Source organism: Mobula hypostoma, chromosome 1 (assembly GCF_963921235.1).
Source record: "Mobula hypostoma chromosome 1, sMobHyp1.1, whole genome shotgun sequence".
Lineage (NCBI taxonomy): Eukaryota > Metazoa > Chordata > Chondrichthyes > Myliobatiformes > Myliobatidae > Mobula > Mobula hypostoma.
In genome coordinates, this window is record NC_086097.1 from 220424413 (window position 1) to 220449176 (window position 24764).

Sequence of the window (24764 nt, forward strand, 5' to 3'; positions counted from 1 at the left end):
TTTCAATGGTAAACATGGTCTGTACCTTTTCATCTTCCTTACCTAGTGTAGGAGAGATTGGGGCTGAAAACTAAAATCAACATTGTTTATAATGACCCCAAGAACAAGTGTCTGAAATAATTCCAAAATTTAATAATAGAACAAGTTTTCCCAAAATAAAATTGGAATTTATTCTATTAACATTTATAACAAGTTGAGGGGATTTTCCAAATAAAAATCCTGCTTTATTTTGACCAAGGTGACAGTATGAATTATTTTGTAGTTTCTTATTATCTCTGCATACTGCAAAATGTTTTTACCCAATTAATCCATATTCCTTTAATTCCTGACAGGTTTTAGAGAAAAAAAGGTGATGACCTTTTGTTCAGTCTTTTACACCAATTTATTAATATTAATATTCCAATCTTTAAAACAATACAGATTACCATTGAAACTGACAATGTTTTAACACAATTGTTTTTATTTAAACAGATAAATTATTTGAAAATTGAAAGGACAATTTTAGAGTCTTCTGAATAATGAAAAATGGACCAGGAAAAGTACATTTAACAGGCATGATTTCAAATCCATATTACATGTAGGCCTGAAAAGTCTTCCCTCTCAATTCTCTTGCTTTCTCACTCAAAAGTGTAGATTCAAGAATAATTTCCCAATTCATTTTCCTAAAGAGGCACTATTTTACATTTACCAATATTATTTAAATGTATTAAAACATTTCTGGTGAGGTTAGGATGTAGACTCAGCTTCTAGGTCTCTGGAAATACCAGAAAGATTTCCCATCATTTTACTGCAAGATGTACAATTCACAATTCTTCATACCCAACAACCAAGTCAAGAGCAGGAAGCAAGTCCAGATCTCTGACCTGGATTGGACTTATTCATTAAATGAATGGGAAATGAAGGACTGACAGAACAAGTCAGAGATGTCTTACAGTGTTTTCTAATGCCTACCTGACCACTCATCTGTGGTGGCACACTAGCTCTTAGAGGTAGATTCATATTTGAGACAGTGGTGAGTGGGTTCATCAGTGGCTGTCGATTCTAACAAAACACAAATTACAAAATTAGTTATTTGTATGAAGATGCTGACTGTTTAATAACAAAAGCTGAAGAAGCATAGACATTGCAGAAGGAGCTACAATCAACCCGGAGCCATAGTACTTGACAAATGCATCAAACTTGTGTACAAGGGATTGAGACCAGGATTGGGTTTAGCAGTGCTCCTGCCACCATCCACCTCTCCCCTCTTGCCCTGTTGATCACTATCTGTTTTAATTAATGGGTAACAAGATTGTATACGAGTTACAGGAGACAATCAAGTCTTGCAGAAGCAATCTGCAACAATTGAGCAATGCTTTAATGAAGAAACCTTAAGTCAAAAAGTTTTTTATTAATCAGACAGGACAGTGAAAGTTTCATTGTTTAATGCTTGTAAGTGTATAAATATTTATTATGTTAATATGGTGCTGCAATACTAAATATAAACTCTACAATCAACGATAATTGTGAAAGCTTCCTTGCGTGATATATTTTTAAAAGGTATACTGTGCTTTCTTCTTCCTCCAAAAGAAAACGTGTAAATTACAGAACAAGAACATTTTCTTCAAGGAAGCTTCACATTTCCACAGCCTTTTTCATAACCTCATGTTATCCAAATATGCTTTAAGTTCAGGGAATCACTGTTTAAGTGTGCTTGTTGTTTCATGTAGGAAACAGAAAAGCTAAATGGTGAGAAGGGCTGGAATACTAGGACTCCTCAACTCTTTAAAATACCACAGGACCTTTCACAACCATCTTCAGAGAAGATGGGCATACAGTTTATCGGAAGGAGAGCACCTCTCACAGAGCTGCATTCCCGCAGTAACGTGATGAACTTTCAATCTATTTCCGGTGTTAGAATTTCTGAACTTAACCTCACAATCTGAGTGCGGGGATTATATCAGCCCTGTCTTGTGTGCAATGTGGAGTAAAGCGAATTGAAGATACGGGGGCAGGATCAGGGATTTCTCCGGACAGTCTTTATGCCTCAAAGGAAGCAGCTGGTGATGGCACAATTTACACTGAAGCCTCAAGTGTGTCACGATTGAGAACAGGCAATGCAGGCCGCAGCTGAACACTCAATGGAAGAATCCAGTTCACCTTGTGGACTGTGCAGCACCCCCCCTCCCCCCAAAGCCAAGATTCTTCTGGGATCAGGCACCGTCTTCACACTGGAATGGGTTCAATGTTATACAAGCTCCAAGAACGAACACATCTGGACCACAGATGGAATCCATAACTAGATGTAGATACTGTCCTTGCATTATACTGGGGGACCACTGCTAGGCACAGGGCTATTACCGCATACAGTATTGGAGAGCATAGGTGTGATACTGTGTAGCACTGGGATACAGTACCGATGGGCAAAGATATGTCACTCTGCAATACTGGTATGCAGTGCACGTGGGCACAGGTCTACCCTAGCGTAACACTTGGGGCACTGCACTAGTAGGCACAGGTCCCACCACACAGCACTGGTGCATATTCCTAATGGGACAGGTCTGTCACTGTGTCACATCAGGTAAGGGTACAGATGGATATGGTATCTGGCTGACACTGACTAAAAATTCCAGTTCATTTGGACAATTGGTAGAAGCAGAAGGGGCTGTTATCATCCCAGCTGCTGCCTACAAATATTTGCCTCATTAGAGAGGGGAACGTGTGTGAACAGAGGGATAATCAAATCGAGTCAATGCCAAGGAAATCTGTACACCTTCCAGACTTGGGCAAGTTAGAAATTTTTGCCCTCTGAGAGGATCGTGCTCAGCTAGCTTTCTTTACAATAACTTAGCTTTTATGTTTTTGTTTCAGAATGGCTTAGAGGACTGTTTCTGGAGTTTAGTGCAGAAGGTAAGAGCATTACTATTTGTTGTCCTTGAAGCCTTTGTTGAAGTTGAAGCCGAAGCTGATTGGGCTGGTTTGGCACCATCCCAGACGGCCTCAGTGCAGGCCTTGGTTGCATACGTAACATCGGGTATCCTGGGCGTTGTCCCATTTGAGCTGCCAGAGGATGAAAATTAGGTTCCTGCATGGTAGAGTAGTTTCCTTGTACTACTGTGGTCTGTGGACCATATGGCTGATTATAGACTTGAGGTTTTTCTACCATCATTGTGGACTTCTGGCTCGGAAAAGACTCTGGCTGGTGATCCACACTTTGGCTCTGGAAAAACAAAGGCAAAACTTAAAGTTGGTCTTTTCTCGTCCTTAAATATTATTTATGCTTTGCCAACTTGCACAAAACTCAGGTAATAATACCAGACTATCACCCTTATGATTCTGCTTTTCAATTCTGCCTCATCATTTCTCACAATCCTTTAGTTCAACCTCCTTCCTCGACTTATCCACACGGTCCACAGGGGCCTCCCACTCCCCCTCCAATTCCTTCTCTGTCCTTAACTCTAGCACTGTTAAGCAACATGGACTTTGAAACTCAACATCCTTGCTACTGTGAAGTGCCTGTTCCCCTAACTATGCTATTACATCACTGCTGCATTTCACTTTTCTCCCCTCACTGGAATGGCTCCCCATGCTCTGGTGAGTTTGCACTCTCTCAATGCAGTACCACCCGCGAAGAGGCAGGAAGTAGTGACATTGTACCTGCTGGACTATGGTTCTTTTGGAACCTTCCTCCCAATGCCCCAACCTGCTTCTTCTACAGTCATCGCTAGTCTCTGGACTAAAGCAGATGTAGTTTGGTGTAAAGATAGTTAAGGGAATGGGTTAAAGTTGAGAAAGTGGAACTGATATCCATGCTATTACTTAATATCAGGTTCAGTGGTCCTCCCGGTCAACTCTTGACTTCTACTTCTCAGTAAGTTCACACCGGACGGTTTCTACGCTCATAGTGTAACCTCCAATTTTGTGAGTCAGAATTTACAGTGCAACTTCTTGTTCTCTACCTTTTCCGCAGGTATGAGCATTTACCTGATTAACGAGTTCAGGTATTCCAAGTGCCCGGTCAATTTCCTCCAGTCCTAGTTCATCAATATTCTTTAGTGCTGAACGTAACTGGTCTAGAATGGCACCTTCATCATTTGTAGCTTCCGTTGGTAAAGATGGACAAAGCAGATCATCTTGAGAACTGCTGTACGACTGCCTACTAATGTAAAAACAAAGATTGTACTGAAGCTGTTCAGACAAGTTTTTGCATTTCTCTGTGTGAAAACCACAAAATAAAATTACAGCACTGGTATAGTCAAAATGATTGTTTTTCAAACAGAATATGAATTTTATCGGTTTGCAAAAGAGTTTTACTTTTAGTTAAAAGAAAAGAGGTCAACCATATTTGGATTTTTGCACATCACCGATAAAGAGTATTTTCCATTAAGCATCTATTCCAAGATTTACTTTATTGAAGCCACAATCAAATAAAGATACTTATTTTCAATATATAAGCAACCAGATTAGGTGCACTTTTTCAACTATATGTGGCTCACCTTTCCCACTTTGTGTAAGCCCCACCTTGAATGATACATTTCAAGCTCCACTTTTACACAGATTATTTAAGTTTATGCCTCAACATCCTGTATATCCTTAAATGCGTGCTGAATATGAGCTTCAGCAGGAAGTCAACTACGGTTTCAGCTGTTGCCTCTTTCTGTGGCCAATGCAACAAGCCAGGGGAAGGGGAATGGAACAAAATGTGGAGGAAATACATAAAGAAGAGTGGCTTTAGGAGCCAGTGCTAGTATGACTACCCGGGACATCTTCAGGGAGCCGTGTCTCAAAAAGGCAACGTCCATTATTAAGGACCTCCGGCACCCAGGGCATGCCCTTTACTCACTGTTACCATCAGGAGGTGGTACAGAAGCCTGAAGGCACACACTCAGCGATTCAGGAACAGTTTCTTCCCCTCTGCCATCTGATTCCTAAATGGACATTGAACCCTCGGACACTAACTCACTTATTTAATATATACTATTTCTGTTTTTGCACTTCTTTAATCTATTCAATACATCCATACTGTAATTGATATATATATTTATTTTTTTATTTAATTTATTTTTTTCTCTTCTGTACTATATATTCCATTGACCTGCTGCTAAGTTAACAAATTTCACATCACATGCCAGAGATCATAAACCTGATTCCAATTTGCAAAGGATGGGGATCTACTCTCTGTTTTGTTGTTTGGGACGATGTTCAGGCAAATTGGAATAAGACCATAAGACATGGGAGCAGAACTAGGCCATCCGGCAAATCGAGTCTGCTCCGCCATTCAATCATGGCTGATCCTTTTTTTCTCCTCCTCAACCCCAGTTCCCGGCCTTCTCCCTGTAACCTTTGATGCTATGTCCAATCAAGAACCCAGCAATCTCTGCCTTAAATACACCCAAAAACACTCAATGCCTTTTATGCTCACCTTGACCAAGAAAATATGGAGGCATCTTCACAAACTTGCACAGCACTCAATGACCCTGTGACTTCAGTCTCTGAGGCTGATGTGAGAGCATCCTTTAGGAGGGTGAACCCACAGAAAGCATCCAGCCCACACGGGGTACCTGGCCAAGTACTGAAGACCAGTGCTGATTCACTGGCTGGACTCCACACCAAGGTCTTTATTTAACTTCTTGCTTCAGCAGCCTAAGGTACCCACCTGTTTCAAGCAGGCTGCAATTATACCAGTGCCTTTAGAAAATGGTCATCTGCCTCAGTGGCTCATCCAGGAGCACTTACATCCATTGTGATGGAGGTGCTTTGAGAGGTTAGTGATGAAACATATTAACTCCTGCCTGAAAAGCGACTTGCATCCACTCCAATTTGCCTACCATTACAACAGGTCTACAGCAGATGCCATTTCATTGGCTGTTCACTCAATTCTGGAACATCTGGATGGCAAAGATGCATACACCAGGATGCTCTTTATTGACTACAGCTCGGCATTCAGTACTACTAATCAATAAGCTTCAATGCTAGACCATACTATCTCCTTGTGCAACTGGATCTTTGATTTCCTCACTTGCAGACCCCAGTCAATTTGGATTGGCAACAACATTTCCTCCATGATCTCCCTTAGCACAAGTGCACCACAAGGTTGTGTGCTTAGCCCCCTGCTCTACTCACTTTATACTTAAGACTGTGAGGCTAAGCACAATTCCAGTGCCATATCTAAGCCTGCTGACAACACCACTGTCACTGGCTGAATCAATGGTGATGGTGAATCAGCACACAGGAGAGAGATTGAAAATCTGGCTGAATGGTGCCACAACAACAACCTTTCACTCGATGTCAGCAAGACCAAGGAGATGATTATTGACTTCAGGAGGAGGAAACTGGAGGTCCATGAGCCAGTCCTCCTCGGAGGATCAGAGGTGGAGAGGGTCAGCAACTTCAAATTCCCCAGTGTTATCACTTCAGCGGATCTGTCCAGCACTTAACTACAAAGGAAGAATGGCAGTGCCTCTACTTTCTTAGCAGTTTGCGAAGAATCAGCATGCCATCTAAAACTCTGACATATTTCCATAGATGTGTGGTGGAGAATATATTGACTGGTTACCTCACAGCACGGCACAGAAACACCAATGTCCTTGTATGGAAATGTCTACAAAAAATAGTGGATACAGCTCAGTCCATCACGGGTAAAGCCCTCTCCAGCATTGAGCACATCTACATGGAGCACTGTTGCAGGAAAGCGGCATCCATCATCAAGGACCCCCACCATCCAAGACGTACTCTCTTCTCGCTGTTGCCAATAGGAAGGTAGTACAGGAGACCCAGGACCAACACCACCATGTTCAGGAACAAGGAGTTATTACCCCTCAACCATCAGGCTCTTGAACCAGAGGGGTTAACTTCACTCATCCCATATCTGAACTGCTCCCACAACCTATGACCTCACTTTCAAGGCATCTTCATCTCATGTTCTTGATATTGTTTATTTATTATTATTGTTAATTTTTCCCTCTTTTTTTTTGTATTTACATAGTTTTTTTTGTGCATTGATTGTTGTCCATCCTGCTGGGTGCAATCTTTCATTGATTATTCTTTTGTGTTTCTTGTATTTACTGTGATTGCCCACAAGAAAATTAATCTCAGGGTTGTATATGGTGACATAAATGTACTTTGATAATAAATTTACTTTGAACTTTGAAGTTACTTTGAACATTTAGAAAATTACAACATCATACGTGTCCTTCGGCCCATGATGTTGTAGCGACCTTTTAACCTACCTTAACATCAATGTAACCCTTCCCTTCTACATAGCCCGACATTTTTCTATCATCCATGTGCCTATCCAAGAGTTTCTTTGCTCCTAATGTATTGGCCTCACCACCATCCTTGGCATTTAAGAGAGATTTAGACAGGTACATGGCGAGGGAGATATGCCTAGATGGGACTAGGTAGAAAGGCAGACCAGCATGAGCTAGATGGGCCAAAGGACCAAAGGACCTGTATCTGTGCTGTAATGCTTTACAACATTCCCATTAACTCTTCTTGACCTTCTGTGCCAGTAACCTGTACTAAGCTGTAACTTACAATCATCAGCTAACCTAACAGCACACTTTGGCCACTCTGAGGAAACCAGGGAACCACAAGAGGTTCACTTTGCAAGAACTTGCAAACTTCCTACATACGGCAACCAAGGTCAGGATCACATCCAGTTAACTGCTGTGTCACCAGGTCGCCCTAAGATGTAAGCTTTTAATTAGTTAAATCACCATAACCCATGTACCCACAGATCACTTCCACTTTGATATGGAGAATATCTCTTTCATGTTAAGCGTTTTTTCATGCTGCATCAGATCTGGAGTAGCAATCATTTTGTTCTGCAAAATGACAAACAATCTTGAATCTTGAAACTCTCACATTAGTTTTACTCCTTTCCAATCTGAAGTTGTCAGCTCTCATTTAAGATCTCTGAACTATTTACAGTTCACATGCTGCTCTCTCTATGAAATGGTAAGATACTGCTGGAATAATGACCATTAATCTTATCTCACCGCAATTCAAATTCTTTAAAAAGACAAGTTTTTTAGTTATAAGCAATATTGCAACTTACCGATTTTGATTGGCAAAAGGCCCCTGATCAATAGGCATTATACTGTCAGGCCAAGGTGCTGTTTGGTTTGGAGGTGCTTGCTGCTGGCCATAGGATGAACCTCCCATACCCACCTCAATTTCTGATGACCCTAATCAAAGTGAAAAGTAGTAGAAAAGCAATTGCTTTTTAAAGTGGCATTTGATAACATTGCTACCTTTTACAGAATAATACATATTTAAAAAATGTAAAAGTTTTTCTTAACAAAGTACAGCATTGGAATTAAAAATGCTGTGACATACCCATTATTTGTGTTTGGAGCATCGATCTCTGACCAGGCTGACTGTTCGGTCTCATAGGAATAGCAGACGTAGGACTGCCGATCATGCTGCCTTGCAGTGTTGTCCTGCTTATTGTGTTGGATCCTGAGCTGCCCGTGGTGTTTGCAGCAGAGCTTGACTGACCCCAGTCTACAGAAGCCATGCTGGGTCGAGGGGCTCCACTTGCCATACTACTGACCATCCCTAGAAAGGAACAAGGAAGGCTGGAGAGTAATCCTGCTTCTGGAATTCATTTTTCCTTTCTCAGGCAGTACACGTTGTCATGTATAAATCCTTATCGTGCTACTTTGACAAGTTCTTGTCATCTATTTATTTTCAAATCTGAAATTACTGCAGAGCTCTTCATTGTAGAGACATTTTCCTGTTGGCAGGCAGCACTATAAAACACTACTCCCAATAAATTCGAGTCATTTAGTCACAATAATATCAAAAGCTCAGTGAACGTGCATAATATCTCTTCTGTGGACTACCAATACTGTAAAATCTTGCTGATAGGAAGTGTTGCTTTATGTACGAGTGACAGGTGCCGAGGAGTGTGGATAACCCTAGCTTCCTTCCTGAGGAAGTGAATCACTTTTGCTACCAAATACGTCAATGCTTTACTTTCCAAATGAGCTGAAGAAAAGTTACTAAAACCCAACGGCAAGTATTCTTTTTACATGTAAAACAACTTGTTGCGACTGAGAAATTTAATGTATTTTTAAACGTGCTGGCATACAAGGCCAGAAACTAATTATTCAGTAGAGGAGGGGGGTCAACGACACCTTTCAGTCAAAATTTTAAGTATTACACAACACAGGAAAATTACACAAACATTTTTCCGATGTTTGTCTCTAATTGCAACTCATAATGGGTATACCCTGTCTGGGGAAATCCTCCTCCTTCCATTATGATTAAAGAATCACGTCAATTATGCTCCAGCTACTTAAGCCAGACCACTTCCACTGATTTATCACAAATGAACTTTTATGAATGATTGTTTTAAAGCAAAGTCACTATAGGAAGCATCATTATTGACTATAATGACACCTTCAAGTGGTATACATGCTACTGTAATGTTAAGAGTCCTCTCTTAATCAGTTGAAAGGTGGCATGCTAGATTATAGCATTTACTTAAAAGTTTATCGAATAAAGTTTTGAATTTGAACAGGCATTTCAGCTTTCAGTTCTTTGAAATACAAGCCTCAAATGGCACTTTGAAAGTTTGAGACAGGTATAGTAAGTATTTGATTTTGGTTAGTGGGAGTTAAATGCCGGGGAAGAGATGTCGTGCACATTAATCATCATTTTCCTTTTTGAAGTAATTTCAGTTAGCTGCCAATTACCTCATACAATACTTCATGAATTAATTTTTTTGCACTATTTTGTAATGTATAGTAGTTTTATGCCTTTGCACTGTACTGTTGGCACAAAGCAACACATTTGACATCAAACAAGACAGTGATGATAAACCTGATTCCGAAATTCACCATACTCACATAATTAAAAATAAGGCAGCCATTAAACATACTTTACAGATGAAGAGAATACCACATACTGCTATTGAAAATACATTAATTCCTCTTTGCCTCCACTCACAAGCACACAATGTGACCATTTTTTCCAGAAAGACATTGTTCTAGCTCAATATTCAACACCATTCTGTCCTTACATCTGAAAAGCTCTCAGAATTCTTTAAATAAAAACAAGGTTACTTAGTCCTCAAGAATTCCTTTTGCAAAGTGAGAAATGAACAGCTTCAATTACACCTTAGAGCCAGCCAAACGGATACCATATAACACATTCATTTTGTTCCTGATATTTCAAATTTCAGGAAAAGTATTTGACCTAACCAAGAAGTGCCTAGTCCTATTTCTTAAAAAAAAACGATTAATTGGATGTGAGTCAAGCCAGCAATGTCAGTATTTACAGCCCATCCTGACAGTTCTTGAGGAGGTCGTGAACCATTTTCACAAACTGTTGCAGTTCCCTTAGTGAGGATAACTCCCACAGTGCTGCTGGGGCCAAGAGTTCCAATTTTTAGATCAGGTGATGAAGGAATGACAAAATGTTTCAGGACAACATATAACCAGGAAGGGAGGTCACAGGCAGTGTGCCTAATGGTTGCAAGCTCTGCCAGAAAGCTTTGGTTAGGAGTTGTGGCCTATCTTGCAGATTCTCTGCTATGTAACACTGGAAAGTCTGGTACCATTTGAAAGCTGGGTTTCAGCAAGAGATCCACAGTTCATTTCTTAGTCATAGTCATACTTTATTGATCCCAAGGGAAATTGGTTTTCGTTACAGTTGCACCAACCAAGAATAGAGTATAAATATAGCAATATAAAACCATAAGTAATTAAATAGTAATATGTAAATTATGCCAGGAAATAAGTCCACGACCAGCCTATTGGCTCAGGGTGTCTGACCCTCCAAGGGAGGAGTTGTAAAGTTTGATGGCCACAGGCAGGAATGACTTCCTATGACACTCTGTGTTGCATCTCGGTGGAATGAGTCTCTGGCTGAATGTACTCCTGTGCCCACCCAGTACATTATGTAGTGGATGGGAGACATTGTCCAAGATGGCATGCAACTTAGACAGCATCCTCTTTTCAGACACCACCGTGCGAGAGTCCAGTTCCATCCCCACATCATCACTGGCCTTACGAATGAGTTTGTTGATTCTGTTGGTGTCTGCTATCCTCAGCCTGCTGCCCCAGCACACAACAGCAAACATGATAGCACTGGCCACCACAGACTAGTAGAACATCCCCAGCATTGTCCGGCAGATGTTAAAGGACCTCAGTCTCCTCAGGAAATAGAGACGGCTCTGACCTTTCTTGTAGACAGCCTCAGTGTTCTTTGACTAGTCCAGTTTATTGTCAATTCATATCCCCAGGTATTTGTAATCCTCCACCATGTCCACACTGACCCCCTGGATGGAAACAGGGGTCACCAGTACCGGTGTTGTAGGATGTATCAAACTGACCGATACTACAGAAAGGTCCACTGGATCGCGGAAATAAAAATCCGCCAAAGATTACAGTTAGATTGTGTTCAACAGAACAAACGCTCAGTGAGTACTCTCAATAGGCAAAGGCAAGACGTGACTTGGATTTATATCTGTGTGCAACTCACGAGGCCAAGGAGAATGGAAGCTGAACTAAACCAGTATTAGAGAGTGCCATTGCAATTATATGAGGCATTTCAGTACTTTAAGACTGATCACATAGATCTTATTAACATTTTCTGATATCAAGACAAGCAAAGGCAGCAAACAAACACGTGAAGCACAACATTACGAGGGAAGTCTCCAGATAGTAAGGGTAAGATTACTTAAACATGGTCTCTGTATCTGATGTCTCATTAAAAATATTGCTCATGGGAGTGAAGATCCAAGGCACAACATTATAACTGCAATAACATCTTAACATTCTCTGCCTCCAGATCCAATCGATACCATCACGAGTTGGCAGGTGTACAGCATCAACTAATAATAATAATAATGGCTCCGTCTGTCTAAGTAGACAATGGATGCGCATCAACTGAACTTCTCAGATATTAAAAGGCCCACACAGAGTGGACATGGAGAGGATGTTTCCTGTAGTGGGGGAGTGTAGGACCAGAGGGCACAGCCTCAGAGTAGAAGGAAGTCCCTTCAAACCAAAGAGGAGGAATTCTATAGGGTGGTAAATCTGGAATTCATTGCCACAGACAGCTGTGGAGACCACTATTAGGTTTATTTAAAACAGAGGTTGACAAATTCTTGATTAGAAAGGGCGCCAAAGGATAAGGGGAGAAGGCAGGAGAATAAATCAGCCATGATGGAATGGCAGAGCAGACTAATTCTGCTCCTATGTCTTATGGTTTTCGTACATTGTAAACTCTGCAAAGAATATATTTCATTTACCTCTCCAGAAGAAAACAACAGCAACAACTTACACTAAGAGTTTTTTTTTAACCTATTTAAAAAAGTTCCATGATTCTTCAAGTTAGCAAACAAAATTTGGCCCAGCCACTAAAGAAAATGTTAAAGTGAGGAAAAAAGGAGAGGGAGAGAGAGAGAGAGAGAGAGAGAGAGAGAGAGAGAAAAAAATAAAAATTTAGGGAGGGAAGTCCAACCACGAGCTCAGAGGGTGATAGAGACGGGAGGTCATCAATGGCCTATGCTCCACTGGCAACTAAGGGCCCAAGAAGAAAGGCAACTCCAGACCTTCAGCTCTAGGAAGCTAAAGGCAAGACTATACAAGGTGATACAATTAATGTTGGGAATGTGGAAATGATGATTTAGAAAAGCTCAATGATCTTCGGTTTGCAGAGTTGAGACAGAGGAAGGAAATAGTGAAGGGAATTTAAAATAAGAGATGAATGCTTTTATTTTCCTGTAAATGCCTGCAAGAAAATGAGTCTCAGGGTAGCAGAGGCTGAGCTCCTCTACCACATTGCATGTGTTGCTCTAGATTTCCAGCATCTGCAGTACTTCTTCTGTCTTGGACTTTTTGTAGGTTAGTATGTGAAAAGTAATGTTTTGTATGAGTTCAGTTTGGTACAGGCTGAAAGATGGAAATGTGGCTGAGAGGGAAGTGGAAGCTTTTATAGATATGTGAAAAGAAAAAGATTGGTTAAGACAGATGTAGGTCCCCTACAGACAGAAACAGGTGAATTGATTATGGGGAGCAAGGACATGGCAGACCAATTGAATAATTACTTTGGTTCTGTCTTCACTAAGGAGGACATAAATAATCTTCCGGAAATAGTAGGGGACAGAGGGTCCAGTGAGATGGAGGAACTAAGGGAAATACATGTTAGTAGGGAAGTGGTGTTAGGTAAATTGAAGGGATTAAAGGCAGATAAATCCCCAGGGCCAGATGGTCTGCATCCCAGAGTGCTTAAGGAAGTAGCCCAAGAAATAGCGGATGCATTAGTGATAATTTTTCAAAACTCTTTAGATTCTGGACTAGTTCCTGAGGATTGGAGGGTGGCTAATGTAACTCCACTTTTTAAAAAAGGAGGGAGAGAGAAACCGGGGAATTATAGGCCGGTTAGCCTAACGTTGGTGGTGGGGAAACTGCTGGAGTCAGTTATCAAGGATGTGATAACAGCACATTTGGAAAGCGGTGAAATCATCGGACAAAGTCAGCATGGATTTGTGAAAGGAAAATCATGTCTGACGAATCTCATAGAATTTTTCGAGGATGTAACTGGTAGAGTGGATAGGGGAGAACCAGTGGATGTGGTATATTTGGATTTTCAAAAGGCCTTTGACAAGGTCACACACAGGAGATTAGTGTGCAAACTTAAAGCACACGGTATTGGGGGTAAGGTATTGATGTGGATAGAGAATTGATTGGCAGACAGGAAGCAAAGAGTGGGAATAAACGGGACCTTTTCAGAATGGCAGGCAGTGACTTAGTGGGGTACCGCAAGGCTCAGTGCTGAGACCCCAGTTGTTTACAATATATATTAATGACTTGGATGAGGGAATTAAATGCAGCATCTCCAAGTTTGCGGATGACACGAAGCTGGGCGGCAGTGTTAGTTGTGAGGAGTATGCTAAGAGGATGCAGGGTGAATTGGATAGGTTAGGTGAGTGGGCAAATTCATGGCAGATGAAATTTAATGTGGATAAATGTGAAGTTATCCACTTTGGTGGCAAAAACAGCAAAACAGATTATTATCTGAATGGTGGCCAATTAGGAAAAGGGGAGGTGCAACGAGACCTGAGTGTCATTATACACCAGTCATTGAAAGTGGGCATGCAGGTACAGCAGGCGGTGGAAAAAGGCAAATGGTATGCTGGCATTTATAACAAGAGGATTCGAGTACAGGAGCAGGGAGGTACTACTGCAGTTGTACAAGGCCTTGGTGAGACCACACCTGGAGTATTGTGTGCAGTTTTGGTCCCCTAATCTGAGGAAAGACATCCTTGCCATAGAGGGAGTACAAAGAAGGTTCACCAGATTGATTCCTGGGATGGCAGGACTTTCATACGATGAAAGACTGGATGAACTAGGCTTATACTCGTTGGAATTTAGAAGAGTGAGGGGGGATCTGATTGAAACGTATAAAATCCTAAAGGGATTGGACAGGCTAGATGCAGGAAGATTGTTCCCGATGTTGGGGAAGTCCAGAACGAGGGGTCACAGTTTGAGGATAAAGGGGAAGCCTTTTAGGACCGAGATTAGGAAAAACTTCTTCACACAGAGAGTGGTGAATCTGTGGAATTCTCTGCCACAGGAAACAGTTGAGGCCAGTTCATTGGCTATATTTAAGAGGGAGTTAGATATGGCCCTTGTGGCTAAAGGGATCAGGGGGTTATGGAGGGAAGGCTGGTGCGGAGTTCTGAGTTGGATGATCAGCCATGATCATACTGAATGGCGGTGCAGGCTCGAAGAGCCGAATGGCCTACTCCTGCACCTATTTTCTATGTTTCTATGGAATGGTTAGGTCCATGAGGGTATCAAAGACAGTTCAACTGAGGCACAGGCAGTGACTGATGTTGGTAACCAAGCAGAACCAACACTCCTGGTGGTTAGCACAAATCTGAATGGAATTCAACACCAGATTACAAATAGTCTGGTTCAGCCACAGTGGTCTAGTATCCTGGTCAACAGAGAGGGATTGTGACATGGACCAAGGTCCAATCTTCTGAACAATTAAGAGTATAAAACACTTGTCTCAGTAATATTTGTCAGTTAAATTAAAGTAAGAGCAGGGGAAGATTTGTCAGGTGATAGTGAAATAAAGTTACATCACATCAGGACAAATGTGAAGCCTGACATATACAGACGATTTGCAAATAAACAGTTAAGGACAAAATATGCAGGGGCAGTACCATCCAAATGAATAGCATGGAGGACTAGGAGTTAGATCCCACGGTTGAGTGCATTAAAGATTCCAGATAGGTAGAGAAGATGAGGCAAGATTATGTATTTCCCTCTATAACTACAATTCTGGCAATATTAGGGACAGGAGTTCCAGTGGGAGATGGGGTTGTGTGACCGATAGGTTTGAGATCACTGCCCAGTATGGAAACACCAATGCCCGTCAACAGAAAATCCCGCAAAAAGTAGTCCATCATGGGTAAAGCTCTCCCTGCCTTTGAACACATCTACACGGAGCGTTGCCACAGGAGAGCAACATCCATCACCAGGGATCCCCACCACCTGGTCTCTTCACATCGCTGCATTCTGGAAGGCACCACCAGGTTCAGGGACAATTATTAGCCCTCAATCATCAGTTCCTGAACTAAAGAGGACACACATTCATGTGTCCCATCACTGAACTGTTCCCACAACCTATGGACTCAGTTTCAAGATGCTCGGCATCTCACATTCTCAATATTTATGGCTTATTTAATTATATGTATTTCTTTCACTTTCTTTTTGCATTTGCACACTGGTTGTCTGCACTGTTGGTGAGGTCTTTCATTGATTCTATTATGGTTTTGAATTTATTATGGTTATGGATTTATTGGGTATGCTGGCAAGAAAATGAATCTCAGGGTAATATATGGTGACAAAATGTATTTTGATAGTAAACTTACTTTGAACTTAGGCAGTGACACATTTAAGGAGGTCAGGGAAGCACTGGAAGTTAACATGTGGCTTGGAAGGGAAGAGGGGCCATGGGTGGTTATTCTGTGCAGTGGTGTGAAGGCAGCAAATTAAAGTACAGTGAGGAAGGGATTGGGCAGTGAGTGATAGCAATACTGCTCAAGGAGGGGAAATGATTAACAATGATCATAAAGAGCAAATCACGACTTGATGAAGAAGGGCCAGCTGATGCTATAAGAATGGAAATATTAAACAGGACGCTTTCATTCAGGACAGAAGTCATCAGTAGCTGGTGACATTTTGTTTGAAGCCACTATGTTGATGATCAATGATAAGGCTAAATGAAGGATCTTGGTCTCACGAACAGAGATCTCAGAGAAGACAGATCACACTTTTGTGACAGCATTGAGAGGAGTGAGAGAGATAGAAAGAAATGAGGCAAGATTCGCTCCCACTGCTGGTCCGGTGGATGAAAGAGGATGGAGCCATTAGATCTGCTGCTTCTGAGAACAGACTGGCCTAGAGGGAGGGATTCCTGGATTATCGATGGGTGGAATCAGTTTGATATGGTGATTGGACAATAAGGTCATCAAGGAGAGGTGACAGGATGTGACAGGGATTAGGGAGGCAAATACTCAATTGGTAGAAATGAAGGGTGATGTGATGACAGGAGGGGGAGAGTGAGCGCGAGACAGCAGGCAAGAGAGTGAGGGAGAGAGAGTGTGAGAAAAAGAGAACAAGAGCGAGAGAGAGAGAGCAAACTAGGTGAGGGAAACATAACAGGAAAAAAGGAAGCAGTAATGTAGACACAGCTGAGATAATGTCTGTTGTGAAATGCTCTGCTGATAATCACTCTTTTGATTCAGATATAACAGGTTAGTTCTTTAAGTGGAGAAGCGGAAAAACAAAAAACAAATACAGCTTACAGAACTTCCAGGCTTTGAAGTAAGGTAAGGAATTCTTTATCTTACTTGATCATATTCATAACCAGAAATATAAAGATTAAAAAAAGCATCAAGCTGCAACAACTCTAACACTGATGAACATACCTGCACTGGCTGCCAAGCCTCCTTGACTACCCAGCACTGTTTGATTAGCCATCATTTGCTGTGACATCACAGCAAATGGACTGCTGTTTCGTATTGGTGGGAATGATCCTGCACTTGTCTGACCCTGCATGTGGATGTCCAGTCCTGCGTTTCGGCCTTGTTGTGGTCTGCCTGGCGGCACAGCTCGAGGATTATTGAAAGCAGCTGTTTGAGTTAGAAGAAAACAAAATGTGCATTAGTGACAAACTGTGCTGTTAGACATTTACTCTCCAAAAGCCTTAAGAGCCTTTTGTCTTGATCATACAATGAATACAAGTTGTCCATTATTTGCTGACAAAATAGAGAGTACATGCAAATATTGTGGCAATTTCAGATAAAGACAGATTCACAGTGAAGGAAGACCTATGAACCACTATCTGAGGTGCAGGTTCTTTGGCATTCGCTCCCAGTTCACCACTGGAGTAAACTGATCAACATAAGGTTGCTGGGTTTTGCTGAACATTCAAAGTAAACCTGAAATATACCATTTCCTAAAATGTCTCCTCCACCCCCCTCTATAACATTCTATTAACCATAAACCAATACTGGAGAGTTAAGCACCTATAACCATATAACAATTACAGCACGGAAACAGGCCATCTCAGCCCTTCTAGTCCGTGCTGAACTCTTACCCTATCCTATTCCCACCGACCTGCACTCAGCTCATAACCCTCCATTCCTTTCCTGTCCATATATCTGTCCAATTTAACTTTAAATGACAACATAGAACTTGTCTCAACCACTTCTGCTGGAAGCTCGTTCCACACAGCTACCACTCTCAACTCATATCCCCCCCATGTAAAGAAGTTCCCCCTCATGTTACCCCTAAACTTTTGCCCCCTAACTCTCAACTCATGTCCTCTTGTTTGAATCTTCCCCACTCTCAATGGAAAAAGTCTAACCATGTCAACTCTATCAATCCCCCTCATAATTTTAAACACCTCTATCAAGTCTCCCCTCAACCTTCTACACTGCAAGGAATAAAGACCTAACATGTTCAACCTTTCTCTGTAACCTAGGAGATGAAACCCAGGCAACATCTATGCTCTATCTGCTGCAAAATGAATTTCCCGGTAGCCGACCATTTTAATTCTTATTCCCATTCCCCCATTCCTGTTCTGACATGTCAGTCTATGGCCTCTTCTTCAGCCATGATGAAGCCACTCTCAGGGTGGAGCAGCAAAACTTTGTATTCCATCTGGGTAGCCTCCAATTTGATGGCATGAACAATGATTTCTCCTTCCAATAATTGTCCTTTTTTTTCTTTTTGCCTCTTCTTTCATTCCCACTTGGCCTCTTACCTATTCTCCTCACCTGCCTATCACCTCCCATGGCGTCCCTCTGTCTTCCCTTTTTCTCATGGTCCACTCTTCCTTCCTATCAGATTCCTTCTTCTCCAGCCCTTTACCTCTCGCACTCACCTGACTTCACCTATCACCTTATATCCTGTCCTTATTCCCTCCCCCCCCCTTTTTTTATTCTGGCATCTTCCCCTTTCTTTTCTGGTCCTAAAGATGGGTTTCAATCTAAACTATCGACTGTTTATTTATTTTCATATATGCTGCCTGACCTGCTGAGTTCCTCCGGCATTTTGTGTGCATTGATCAGTATTTTTCATTGACAAGAGTTAATTTGTGTCCAAGTGCAATTGTCTGTGCAAGAAATTTGGCATTTTTAGTTGGTACATCATTGTTCATCCCGCTCTGCCAGAAATGGCAACTTTTCCTACATGAAAACCGTGAGTTCATCTTGAAAACAGAGCCCTGCAAAAGGCCTTGGGACATTGATGTCATGTGTATGTGCAGTTCTTGAAGTGTCAGGCTGCTACGGAATTCCCGCTGACCACAGTCCCATTGACTTCGGCCATTAATTTCTTCATCTTCCACAGCTCTGATGCAAGTTTCTGCACTCTCAGGGATGCATTTCATTTACTTTACAGCTACACTAGAAAGAGTAAGGCCCCATATGCGCTGTGGGGCGGGGAGACAATTTTCAAAACATTTGCAGCTAAATTACAGTAAAAACTGAAAAAAAAAGTTTTAAATTTCCACTAATTTTGAGAGCTGCTGAGTGGGAGGTCAGAAGCCCCCTGATTAAGGGTGCTTGACGATCTTCTGAAATATGGGATTGACAGGTTGGACAGTCCAGCTCTTCATGGTAGACAGATACAGAGCTCCAGGTGCATCCATTCGTACTTTCAAACACAAAGATAACACAATTCAAGAACCTGAGGGAATCTTGCTACATACAAGGTCTGATTTTTTTTCTGAAAGAACCTGCCCAATGTAGTCATGATGCCAACTAAGGTTAGGCCATTACTACAGGTGAAGATGGTGGGCCTGGGATGTAGCTGCTGATTTATTCTTGCAGTGATGTGTCTGGGGTGTAATGACTGGTCTCCATAGCTACAACCCTTCTCTTTGCAGGTGTGACTCAAGCCAATGGAAGACCTTTTTCCTTTTCATCACTAACTAAAATTACCAAGGTTCTTTCATGGTACAAATTCTCAAATGCAGCTCAAGGTCACGTCTGCCAACAATGCAATTTAGACTGAACTGCCAACTACCGCAGAAAAACAACTTGACAACGAAGTTATATGGTTAATATGAGCTGTTCACAAGCAAGTTTTTAATATATTTAATATTAAACAATTAACAAATCACTGTGCAAAACAGGTTCTCAGTTCATAAGGTTAGGATGTTTACAACATTAACATTTTATACACTTATTATTAAACCAGGATTGAATGAGGTAAGCAATGGTAGTGAGGGTTAACCCGGGCCTTGTAGATGACAAGTTTGGCACTACTACATCTGCATTGATCTACTGTGTATAGTCATAATGCAAAGTGGAGACACAGTCAATGTTAAAGTTTGCTTGGCCTCCATAATGTGGTAGAACACAGAGCATAGAAATCTACAGCACAGTACAGGTCCTTTGACCCACAATGTTGTGCCAACCATGTAAGCTACTCTAGAAACTGCCTAGAATTTCCCTACCACATAGCCCTCCATTTTTCTAAGCTCCATGTACCTATCTAAGGGTCTCTTTAAAGACCCGACTGTCTACCATCATCACTGGCAGTGCATTCCACACCCCCTTATGTAGCCATTTCAGCCCTGGGAAAAAAGCCTCTGGCTATCCACACAATCAATGCCTCCTCTCATCATTTTATACACATCTATAAGGTCACCTCTCATCTTCCGTCGATCCAAGCAGAAAAGGCCAAGTTCACCCAGCCTATTCTCATAAGGCATGCCCCCTCCCCACCAATCCAGGCAACATCCTTGTAAATTTGCTCTGCAATCTCTCTATAGTATCCACATCCTTCTTGTAGTGAGGTGACCAGAACTGAACACAGTACTCCAAGTGGGGCCTGACCAAGGTCTTCTATAGCTGTAACATTACCTTACGGCTCTTGAACTCAATCCCACGGCTGATGAAGGCCATCACACCATGCACTTTCTGAACAACACTGTCAACCCGCGCAGCAGCTTTGAGTGTCCTATGGACACAGACCCCAAGATCTCCCTAATGCTCCATACTGCCAAGATTCTTGCCATTAATATTATACTCTGTCTTCAAATTTGACCTACCAAAACACCAGACTATCCATAAAACCCCCAATTTTGTGTCACCAGCAAACTTACTAACCCACCCTTCTACTTCCTCATCCAGGTTATTTATGAAAATCACGAAGAGGAGGGGTCCCAGAACAGATCCCTATGGAACACCACTGGTCACTGACCTCCATGCAGAATATGAGCCATCTACAACCACCCTAAGCATTCTATAGTCAAGCCAATTCTGGATCCAAAAAGCAAGGTTTCCTTGGATCCCATGCCTCCTTACTTTCTGAATGAGCCTGGCATAGGGAACTTCATCAAATGCCTTGCTGAAATCCACATACACTACATCCACTGCTCTACCTTCATCAATGTGTTTTGTTACATCCTCAAGGTATTCAATCAGGCTCGTATGGCATAACCTGCCCTTGAGAAACCTATGCTGACTATCCCTAATCAGATTACATCTCTCCAAATGCTCATAAATCTTGCCTCTCAGAATCTTCTCCAACAACTTGCCCACTACCGAAGTAAGCCTCACTCGTCTATAATTTCCTGGGTTATCTCTACTCCGTTTCTTGAACAAATGAACAACATTTGCAACTTACCAATCCTCTGGTATTTCTCCTACTGATGATGCAAAGTTCATTGCTAGAGGCTCAGCAATCTCCTCCCTCACTTCCCACAGTAGCCTGGGGTATATCTCATCTGAATCCAGTGATTTATCTAACTTAATGCTTTTCAAAAGCTCCAGCACATCCTCTTTCTTAATGTCTATATGCTCAAGCTTTTCAGTCCGCTGCAAGTCATCTCCACAATTGCCAAGCTTCTTTCCCTGGTGAATACCGAAGCAAAGTATTCATTGAATACCTCTGCTACCTCCTCCAACTCCATGCACACATTTCTACCATCACACCTGGGTGACCCTATTCTCACATGACTTGCTCTTCACATACTTAAACAATGCTTTGGGGGTTTTCCTTAATCCTGCACACCAAGGCCTTCTCATAGCCCCTTCTAGCTCTCCTAATTTCATTCTTAAACTCCTTTTTGGCAACCTTGTAATTTTCTCAAGCTCTAACTGTACATAGCTTCTTGAACCTTTCATAAGCTTTTCTTTTCTTAGCTAGATTTTCTACATCCTTTGTACACAATGCTTCTTTCACCCGACCATCCTTTCTCTGCCTCAATGAAACATACCAATGCAAAATGCCATGCAATTTCTGCTGTGCATTTTCCTGAGAACATCTGCTCTTAATTAATGCTCACAAGTTTCTGACTAATAGCATCATATTTCCCCCTACCCTAATTAAATGTTTCCCCAAATTGTCTACTCCTATCCCTCTCCAGCACTATGGTGAAGGAGACAGAGTTGTGATCACTACCTCCAAAAAGCTCTCTCACTGAGAGATCTGACACCTGACCAGGTTTATTTACCAATACCAGATCAAGTGCAGTCTCCCCTCTTATCTACATATTGTGTCAGGAAACCTTCTTGAACACACCTAACAATCCCCTTGCTCTAAGGAGATGCCCGTCAATACTAGGATAGTTAAAATCACTCGTCACAACAACTCTATTATTATTGTACTGTTCCAGAATCTGCCTCCCTATCCGCTCCTTGAGGGGGGGAGATCTATAAAAACACCCATAGAGTTATTGACCCCTTCCTGTTTCTGACTTCCACCCACACTGACTCAGTAGACCATCCCTCCATGTTTTCCTCCTTTTCTGCAACTGTGATACCATCCCTGATTAGCAATGCCAAGCCCCCACCTCTTTTGCCTCCCTCCCTGTCCTTTTTGAAACATCTAAAGCCATTCCTACCCGAGACATCCAAGTGTGTGTAATGGCCACATCGTCACAGTTCCATGTATTGATCCATGCTCTAAGCTCATTTGCCTTGTTTATGATACTCCCTTGCTGAGTCCCTCTAGGAATTTTCTAATTTTGCAAATGATCAGAGTCTGCTTTCACTCAGCGACTTTCTTATCTATGCTAGAAGTTATAGGTTCTGTTTCTAACATTATAGAATTTGGAGACCCTTCAGGACAATAGCAAGACATGCATCTGGATTGATATCTCTTTAGCTTCTCTTACTGATAGGAAAAAATTGAACAGCAACAAAATTTTCCGCTGTTCATGTGATCAGTCAAGAAGCATAAATGCATTTCCAAGTTCACACCAAGGGGTATTGGTACCATAAAAAAAGAGAAGCAACTAGTTTAATGAGTTCACAACTCCAGCTTTCTGGCTGAGGCGTGAAGAACTAAGAATCACAGTCCCAGATAGAGATGAAGACAATTTAGGACCAAGACGAGGAGTGATCTAATGTTGGCTGCTGAACCTTTAGAATTCTCTAACCTGGACTGTTGTCAAAGTTCTTTCAGAACAGATCGATTACTGGGTCAAGTGTCATCTGGAGTCCGAACAGTGATGACTAGCCATGAATGGCTGGATAGTCCATCTCTGCTCCAAGTGCTCATACAAATTATCAGCAACAGTATTACATTAAATGAATAAATTCTAGTAATTTACCATTCAAAGGAAGGTTAGTGTACTTTTTTCTTACATATCCTTCAATTTTAATCTAGAAAGGGCTAAAAATGGATGAAACACAGCAAAAGTGTGGATGAAGTATGTTTGCAACATGTATGCAAGAAAGGAAGCACAGAAGAAATAATACCATTTACTAATCTTACAAAATTATTTGAGATTTTCAAAAGTTATATTATCAGTTTAACATGATTTTCAAGTGATACACATTTCACTGTATTTTTCAATGTACTTGTGACAAATAAAGATAATCTTTAGTCTTTATCTTAAAAGATTAAATAAGGTGTGATAAATCAGCATTCCTACACCCATGAAGACAAATATACAACATAATTCAATTCTTCTAACGTTAGATTATAGAATGAATGAAAACATGATTAAACATTAAATCTGATGCCATTTGTGATAGCAGTCACCAAGCTACATAGATTAACAATGGCAAGGTCAATGTGGAGGTGAAATCGATGACTGACTTAAGCCAACCTTCAGCTCTGAGGAAAATATAATCAGATGACTGATTGTGTTGCCTACATAACTTATGATGCAATCCATTAGGTAACATATTCATCAGAGCTGACTAAAACTCAAAGACCGGAAAGGAAAAGGAAGTTATTTACAAAACTCAGAGTAGTTGCAGTTCCTGCTCTGAACAGCAGATGGCGAGCACACTGTTCTAACAAACACATAACAAGGACAAAAAAGAGAACTGTATGATCTCTCATCTTTCAACTACCTAAACCAAGCATACTGTAGCTTTCAATATATCTCCAACAGATTACTAGATCAAACATTGGGGTAATTTATTGTAACTAGTGCTCCTGGTGTAGCCTCTCTCATCAGCGAGACCTAATGTAGATTGTTGGATTGCTTTGTCAAGCACTTTTGTTCCATCTGCTCTAACTCCCAGGATTTCACAGTGGCCAACCATTTTAAATTCCACTTTTCCCATTCCCACACCGTCCAGTCTGTCCATAGCCTCTTCTGGTGCTATGTTGAGGCTAGGCGCAGACAGGGGGAAACAACACCTCATACTTAATCTCCAATTTGATGACATCAACATCGATCTCACTAAGTTCCAGTATCCACTCTCCCAACCACCCCCCGCCCCTTTGTTTTCCCACAACTCTCTTGTCCCTTTACCCCTTCTCACTCCCTTCCCCAGTCCTCATTCACACCTTCCTCCCTTTGGTTCTCCACCTCTTTTCTTTTATTCTATGATCTACTGACCTCTCATCAGATTCCTATTCTTCCACCTATCATATACCAGCTTGAAACTTCATCCCCCTTCCCACCCTTGCCCCTCTCACCTGGATTCACCCATCAGCTCATGCTCTTCCTCCTTTTTAGTCTAGAATTATTTTTGAAAGGACAGAAAAAGGGAAGAGGAAATGATTTTTGTGAGGGAGGGCTGAGCAGAGGATTATATATTTAAATTAAATTACTACAAGGATGATGCAGTAGGTCATGATTTAACTTCAGAAATTCTGTATTACCTGTATACTGGAAAGAAGGCTCCATTAGTGAAGTAGATAACAATGACCCCATGAAAACATAAGGAGGGGGAACAGGAGTTGGCCATTTGGCCCCTATGCCTTCTCTGCCATTTAATGAGATCATGGCTTCTCTTCTGTTTCAACACCATTTTCCTATCCCTTGATCTTCTA

The 24764-nt window shown here is 41.5% G+C and overlaps 1 protein-coding gene across 9 annotated transcripts in view; it reads right to left on the bottom strand.

Annotated features, from left to right (window-relative positions):
• The window catches only part of ncoa2 (nuclear receptor coactivator 2), a 352079-nt gene that overhangs the window by 16832 nt on the left and 310483 nt on the right, over positions 1–24764 (bottom strand). For all 9 annotated transcript variants that reach the window (XM_063064795.1, XM_063064830.1, XM_063064835.1 and 6 more), the window contains 6 exons: positions 16940–17143; positions 8320–8541; positions 8039–8168; positions 3964–4138; positions 2903–3199; positions 952–1041 (listed from right to left, as the gene is read on the bottom strand). In XM_063064795.1, coding sequence (XP_062920865.1) covers positions 952–1041; positions 2903–3199; positions 3964–4138; positions 8039–8168; positions 8320–8541; positions 16940–17143 — 1118 coding nt within the window. The remainder of the gene's footprint in view (positions 1–951; positions 1042–2902; positions 3200–3963; positions 4139–8038; positions 8169–8319; positions 8542–16939; positions 17144–24764) is intronic.